Source organism: Priapulus caudatus, unplaced genomic scaffold (genome assembly GCF_000485595.1).
Source record: "Priapulus caudatus unplaced genomic scaffold, Priapulus_caudatus-5.0.1 Scaffold1028, whole genome shotgun sequence".
Taxonomy (NCBI): Eukaryota; Metazoa; Priapulida; class Priapulimorpha; order Priapulimorphida; family Priapulidae; genus Priapulus; species Priapulus caudatus.
This window is the reverse complement of record NW_014578089.1, coordinates 2,457-10,941: the sequence shown is the minus strand read 5'-3', so window position 1 is coordinate 10,941 and position 8,485 is coordinate 2,457. Positions and strand designations below refer to the sequence as shown.

At 42.3% G+C, this 8,485-nt stretch overlaps 1 protein-coding gene across 1 annotated transcript; it reads left to right on the top strand.

Moving 5' to 3' along the window:
* The first annotated feature begins 1,229 nt into the window (after positions 1–1,229).
* LOC106815041 (histamine H2 receptor-like) lies at positions 1,230–2,201 on the top strand. Its single transcript, XM_014819467.1, has one exon. The coding sequence runs from the start codon at positions 1,230–1,232 to the stop codon at positions 2,199–2,201; it is 972 nt and encodes a 323-aa protein (XP_014674953.1).
* Positions 2,202–8,485: the final 6,284 nt, after the last annotated feature.

Sequence of the window (8,485 nt, the reverse complement as noted above, 5' to 3'; positions counted from 1 at the left end):
GTGTGTGTGTGTGTGTGTGTGTGTGTGTGTGTGTGTGTGTGTGTGTGTGTGTGTGTGTATAAATAGGAGGACGTGTATAAGGTTGGCGATCGTAAGGAATAATAGGAACGGAAAATACTAAGGAATCATTATTTTTTACCAGCAATAATTTAACCGCGGTCAAAATAACTATTTCTGAGTACGATCGATATATATATACACACGCGCACGCACGCACGCACGCACGCACGCACGCACGCACTCACGCACAACACACACACAGTATATATACACACGCGCACGCACGAACGCACTCACACACACACATATATAGGAGTTTAGATTGAATTGCGATAGAATATGACAATATTGTTATCAAATAAGCTTTCATGGTTTACTTAAATAATAACTTAATTATTATTATTATACTACAATTATTAATTATAATAATTATTATATAAATGGTTATTTTTTTTTTTTTTCAAATTGCAACATTACGCCTATATTTCTGGTTACATATGTCGCGATTGCGAAAACTTAGAGACATGACGCACCGCGCATGCGCGCGTCAACATGCAATATATGTAGCGGTACCATTGGAGGCCTGCGCTCAGCGACACGGGCGGACGTGGTGAGAGGGTTACCACCTAGCACGACAAGTTTTGTGGGGGTGGGGGTGCGTGTTATTAAACCTCTGTCATCCAAAGAAAAAATAACCCTAGAGTTCACAAATATTGCACTTACGATTTCAATTTTTTTTCAATTCCCTCAAAAACGGCTATCATAAAAGTTCTAAATTGCTAAAATCCAAGAGCTTCCGGGGGCTCAGCCCCCTGGACCACGGGTAAGGGCTCTACCCCTGCACCCCGCCGGGGGCCCTATGGCGAGCCCCTGGACCAATGGACCGTTAAGGGTTTCGCGCCAAGGCGCTCGCGGTGTGCGCTACTCGCACACACTTTTCGTATAGGGGCCTACTTTGCGATGGAAGTAAAGTAACAGCGAAATCATCCCCCCCCCACAACCGAGGACCTGTCTACGCCACTGACGACAACCCACGCTTGTACTGTCGCTGAGGCGTCGGTGTGTGATAGCCATGCGCCGACGATGCGCGCGCATGAGCAGCAGTAGTTATAATGACATCCGTGAATTCGCCTCGGCCAGTCCGTACACTTTCGCGCATATAGTCCAGAAGAACTTCATATGTGTTCGTTGATACTTCGAGCACATAATCGTATAATCAAGCATTCAGAATGAATCAAACCTGGTTATCGGATAAGAGAAACACGACAGATGGTCCATTCCAAGAGGACTGCGGCCGACCCACAAACGGGAACATTCTTACAAATATGTCGACAAGTGTAAAGGCACTAGCGTTGGCGATATTGCTGCTGTCATTGCTATTCACGGCAGTCGGCAATGGTCTCGTGCTCGTCATCATAGCAAAGATTCGTCGACTGCGAACAGCAGCGAACCTGACGATCGTCAACCTGGCGTCTTACGACTTTGTCGTTGGCACGACGTTCGGGTTTGTCATCATTCCGCGTTGCACGATGCTACAGTGCGCTTTCTTCATGGGCTTTGTATACACGATTCTCCAGGGTTCGATGTTAGGAATCGGACTGTGCACGCTGAACAGGTACGTAGCGATTGCTCATCCGTTACGCTACAAGGTGTTGATGTCTCCCGAGCGCACCTGTTGGCTCATCACCTCCTGCTTGCTGTACTCGGTAGCGGTCGGTTCTGCGGCAGCGATCCAGATATCGCATTACTGGCAACCGTCGCTGGGTTGCCTCGCCGATTTCATCCTACCGTTTCATTTCATGGCCTTCATTATTGGCCACTACGTCGCCTTGTTCATCTTCATGATCTACTGCTACGTCGCCATCGCTCGGATCGCCTCCGACCATGCGCGAAGGATTGGCGGTGAATCTGACGAAGAGAGACGGGAGATGTCGGCCTTCCGCGAGACGATGACGATGACAAAGATCATACTCACTGTTGTCGGAACTTCGTGGGTGCTTCTTGGACCACACGTGCTCTCCTTGTTGCTAATGCACATACTCCCGTGGTGGCAGCTTCGCGTGCTCCGGGCTATTCGGTCAAATACGCTGATATTGAATTCACTATTGAATCCAATCATTTATTTCTACAAGTACAAAGACTATCGTTTAGGTGTGAGAGAACTGTTTGGTTGCCCGATGCCTGATATTCAGCAACATTAGCAACATATGATACCAGACGAAATCTAGTGTAGCTATGCTCAAATATTATCGCTGTATTATATTATAGGCTGTCGGCTTACAGCTTAGTACTATGAGTATGTTATTTAGGCCGATATAATCAGTATAATGTATGCATAATGCAGCAACAGTGTGGCATAAGATTGGCATGTGTACAGTGTACTGTATGTACACACACGCGAGCAATGTAAAGTCTGGATTGGAATGTAAAGTTGCAATGTATTTCATATAAAACCATGCATTTGTTTGACAATAGATTAGACAATTTTCGCATAAAATAGCGGTGGTAATGTAAAAAAGAAATTGAATTGTAAATGGTACTGCATATAATGTTTGTAACATGCAGAAACAGTGTGAAATATCTTTGTATGTACCATATACATCTATATATATATCATTTACTTCGCATATTTAAAAAAATACATAGATTTATTCTCCGATATGGTAATGTTATTGTGATCATGAGACATGAACATTGTTTGTTTGACAATAGAAGATGTTATATTTCCGTACAAAACCGCGGTTTTAATGTAAAAAAAAGATCACGTAAAGTGTGTTGTATATACTGTGTTACTCTGTATAATATGCAGAAACGATGTGACATATCTTCGTATGTACCCTATACGTCTATATATAATTTGCATCGCAAATTTCTAGGAAAATTTGCAACAATAAAAAACGTCGTTTTTGTTTGACTACAGAAAACGTTATATTTTACGGCCGTTAAATATCACGTTTTTTCGCGCTTTGCTCATAATTTGCGGACGAACATAATAGTTTGGTCTGGATTTTTTTAGTGTTGGTCTTATAATGTCGCCGTAAGTCGTGGTGTTTCATATTTAAATTATTACGAGATTATGGAAGTGTACGCGGAACAAAATAGTTGTGCGTCAGATGTGACGTATACGCGAAAATGTAATGACGGCATGTCGGAGTGGTTAGTTAGATTGTGTTCTTAAGGATATTCTTTGTTATCAACTTATCATATATGTATAAAAGCAGTAATAGTTCTTCGAATGTGGCTTCAAAAGTAGTTCTATGTCGTTTCACATCGAGAAAGACCGCCAGTTATTTCAGTACAGCTGACAATCAGAAACTGATACATATAAACAAGAGCGTATAAAGAAGGAATTATCTGCTCTTGATATAAACAAGTGCGCGCCCTTGTAGGCTTAATAAAGTATGCGCTACTCTGTGGCCATTAGATTCTCGTAGCCATCGCGCACACACACGCACACACACACACACACACACACACACACACACACACACACACACGCCCGCGCGCACGCATAAACACACGCACGCCCGGACACACACACACACACACATACGCACACACGCACGCGCGCACACACACACACACACACACACACACACACACACACACGCACACATACGCGCGTGCGCACGCATAAACACACGCACACACACACACACATACACACATAATACGACACATTAAAAGAATATGGGCGCCAACGGACAGGAACACGAAAGACATTCCGTGGTTCAATTGAGAGCTACGTAGCTTACAGGGGCAGAAAGAGGATGCGCAGAAAAATATATTAAAAGCATGAAACAAGAAGATTTATGTAAATTACAGAAAATTTATAAATCGGTTGAACAACCTTAAACCTCGAATGATCATACTGACTACATAGTAGACAAGATAAGTACTTACAAGTTAGCTCTAGTAACTATAGCTACTTACAAGTATGAGCTTTCTCAGACAGATACGGTGACCACTACACACAAAGACAAATTTGCAATTGCTCGTCACTTTGCCTGTCGCACCTCATATGGGGTTCTATACTGCTAATAAATCTCTCCAAATCAAATTTTAATAGACTAACCACACTACAAAATTATGCTCTATGCATAATAAAAGGTTATTCCCATAAAAATGCGTTATATAAAACACAAATTAATTATATAGACAGGCATGAGCAGCTACTAGAATTAGAGAACAGTTAAAAATGTCTCCCATAGAATACCTAATTAAACACCACAAAGTTATATTTATATACAAAATACGTCAACCACTCAGAAATAATTCCTACCATGCATATCTGACAAATATGACACTAAATTCAAGGACACTGAAATTAAAATACATAACAACAAATAATATGTATGGTCACAACTCACTTACTAAGAAGGTAATTGCTAAACACTAAAATGGGGTCATTCGATCGCTCGTTTGATTGGTAAGCATATTAATTGGTTTGGTTTAGATTTTTGATCTTGGAATAGCATCAGGAGTGAATAAAAACAATTAGTATTAACTTCTCTGTTAGTATATATAAAATAACAATTAAAATCATCATGGATCATTAAAGTGGGGTATTAGTTGTTAAACAAATAAAAACACAAGACATAATAATTATATATATATAGGGGAACCCGGGGCAAAGCGGAACACGGGGCAAAGTGAAACTGTCTCAGCAGATCTATGTTGATGCTGCCATCTATCTGTGACTGTTTTCATTAGAAGCTCAGTTGATGATGCATCGTTTTTGATGGACGCCATTTGCATGAATCAGGTATGTACATTTTTTTGGACAAAAGTCTGTTTTTTATGTGTTTGAAATAATATTTTTTAGAAATGAATCATCTGCTAAATCACTGTGATCTTGTGGAATTCTTATGTAGGCTATTTTGTTGAATCTAAGGCCTATGTGTGCCATATGCATGATGACATTATTTGCGTAGTTGTCTGCACAGCGTAACGCCACATGTGATGTATAGGAAACTATCATGTGTTCGGGGCAAAGTGGATGGGGCAAAGTGGAGCAGGGTTCCACTTTGCCCCGGCAATATTTGATAGCCCTAAATGTATATCGTTATTATCAGATTATTTATTATGATCTGAATTAGTACTCTCAGTAGCAGGTAAGCCTATGTCTGTCTTTGCATCATTTTAACACCTAACTCGGTAACATTGGCATTTCCATCTCTGTGTGTTTATGTGTGTGTGTGTGTGTGTGTGTGTGTGTGTGTGTGTGTGTGTGTGTGTGTGTGTGTGTGTGTGTGTTTATGTGTGTGTGTGTGTATATGTGTTTGTGTGCGCGCGCGTGTGTGTCTGTGTGCGTGTGTCTGTGTGTGCGTGCATAGCGTGCTATGCTGGCTACGGTATGTGTGTGTGTGCGCGCGTGTGTGTGTGTGCGTGTGTGTGTGTGTTGCGTGCGCGCGCGTGTGCATGTGTGTGTGCGTGTGTCTGTGTGTGCGTACATGTGCGTGTACGTATGTTTGTGTGTGTGTGTGTGTCTGTGTGTGTGTGTGTGTGTATGTGTGTGTGCGTGCATGTGCGTGTACGTATGTATGTGTGTGCGTGTGTGTGTGTGTCTGTGTGTGTGTCTGTGTGTATTTATATATGTTTACCAGTATAATATTTGCCATGTATTTATCGTATAGGCATCTCGCATACTATATAAGCGATTTATATAACCGAGTTGAGTTATAAAATCCAGCCATCACTCATGATAGCATTATCGTCGCATACGCTGTCATTTCACGTGTATACTCCCGATTTGAAATCATGGCGTACCTGCCATCCACGACCCCGGCCGCGTCACTTTAGCCCAACAACTGATTTGGAGGAGAGATGAGAGGAGGCAGCGAGGAGGAAGCGGGGGGCAGTTTCCACGCACCCCGACGAGAAATGTGAATACCATGGACATGATTATTGGAACCACTCCCCAAAACACATTTCGCACGTGGCTTTACTACCCCGCAGTCACGCAAACACACCTGTACGCCATCACGGCACACACACGCACACACAGCACACACACACACACAACACACACACACAGATATGGCACGCCACGCACGCTCGGACGGATGCTGCGCACGCCATGCACACACACACACACACACACACAGCAGACACACACATCACACGACTTGCCATGCACACATGGCAAGCATGTAATGGAGATGGATGTTGTGCATGGATGTGATAAATAGATGATAGATATTTACAGATCAGATAGCATAGATATGATAAGATGATTTGACTGACCTTCGCAGTTAAGTTAGATACTATCTTATTCTGATGTACACACAAGATTTATATCTCAATAAATGCATTAAAATGATATAAAAAATATTTGTAGGTGTGTGTGCATTCGTGTACGTAGTTCGTTCTGAATAGATATAACGCGACTATAACAGAACTCTGCCAGTAAAATACCCGATTTCTCGCAAACTTTTAAATCATTACGGGTTAGCCAATGCAGTAAGAAAGAAGCGAAGCGAGACCGACGGCTTCGCATGCGCAAATTCTAGAGCAACTCTTATTTGCATTCGCTTATGCAACCGCATTGTCCGTGCAAAGATATTAATTGATTACAAGTAGGCATCGGCTGCCATGTTAAAGTGAGCAAGGTACTTCATTATTCAAAACAGAATCCAAGACAAATATATTGCATGTTAGAAATTTTTTTTGATAAAATACACGAAAGTCTATCAATTTATTTATTGAAAATGTACATATTATGCTTCATATCGGACAATTCATAAGATACAATAATTTACAGCAAAAAGTGATACTAAATAAATTAAATAAATAAATCAAATGAAAAGCTTATCGAATAATTGAATTAAATAAATAAATGTAATAATTTAAACTAATTATAATTTAATTTATGCACTAGTCACTGGACAGCTGAAGGTTTGAAAGCTGCATTCAGTTCCGCTAATTTCTAACACGCGTTTCTTATTCGGCATGGTGTCAGGACATTNATTTTTTTTTTTTATATCTATCGATTTCGAATAGGAAGTCGTATTCTTCCGACAGACCAGCTTTTGTGCGGTTGGCCGTGCTGCCTATCAGAATGGGCGTGCAGGAGAAGTCACTGTCTAATACTTTCATCTCCTTGCAGACTCGCTCCATCAGGTCTTGCACGGCGTCCCGCATTTGATCGCTTTCCCCTTGATGCTCTAATCTTCCCAAGCCTGGCGTCTCCCATATATCAGACAGTGACGTCACACCACTGACATTACAGCGTGATATCTTACATTCTATGTCACAATAACAATGGGCGGGCAGCTCACTGACAAAGTATTGGTGCGCCAGTATAGCTCCGGCGGATTCTCTATAGCCGTCGTTGATGGTGACCTCATGGGCGCGATCTACGGCCGCCTGGTACGCTGTTTGCACTTCATCAGGATGCGACCGCCACATTCCTTTATCTAATAATTCCGTCACAATGCTTGCGTGACCGCCGTAGGCAGCCCACACCAATAACGTCCACCCATTGTTAGTGCGACTCTCCACCCGCGCTCCTGCTGCTAGTAGCGTCATGACGAGCGATGTATGACCGTAACGGGCAGCATACATCAACGGCGTCATTCCATCAACGCCCGCGTGATCTATGTTAGCGCCTGCATCTAATAACGCTGTGACCGTATCCGTATGACCGTGAGCAGCTGCTGACATTACTGCGGTGCTGCCATTCACGTCAGCGTGTTCTATGTTAGCGCCTGCACCTAATAACGCTGTGATCGTATCCGTATGACCGTTAACAGCTGCTAACGATACTGCGGTGCCACCAATCACGTCCGTGTGTTCTATGTTAGCGCCCGCACCTAATAACGCTGTGACCGTATCCGTATGGCCGTTATTAGCTGCCAGTATTACTGCGGTGTGGCCAATCACGTTCGCGTGTTCTATGTTAGCGCCTGCACCTAATAACGCTGTGACCGTATCCGTATGACCGTTAATAGCTGCTGCTAGTAATCTGTCACCTGTGAGGGACGCTGGTAATCTGTCTATTCTCGTCGGTGGTCTCTCGGTCGTCTTCCTAACTGCCTTGGATTGATTGTTGCCCATATTGATAGTAATATATTGTGTTTTGATTCCATCCGCTTTTCGATACTTGAAATCTGGAGAAAAAAAACATTTCATCTCTCGTAATTAGAAGAAGTTTCAAATTTGTTTCCTTCTCACACTGTACGCCAGCATGCGGCTGCGTTTGATTACGGAATGCACGTGTGAAAACATTAACACCTAGTCATGACATACACGTGACAAATCTGCACTAAAACTATGATAATTATCCGTGTATTTATAAAAGGGTTTAATTTCATAGATACGAAGATTTAATAGATGTGAATATTTAATGTGGGAAAAATATGCTTGTAACATTTTTTTTATGGAAAATCGAAAATGCCGTCAGAACGATTGCAAAGCGGACGTGATTTAATAAGAGCAAACGTACTGTTTCTCTATCGTATTTCAGGCACGTGTAGCGGTAGCT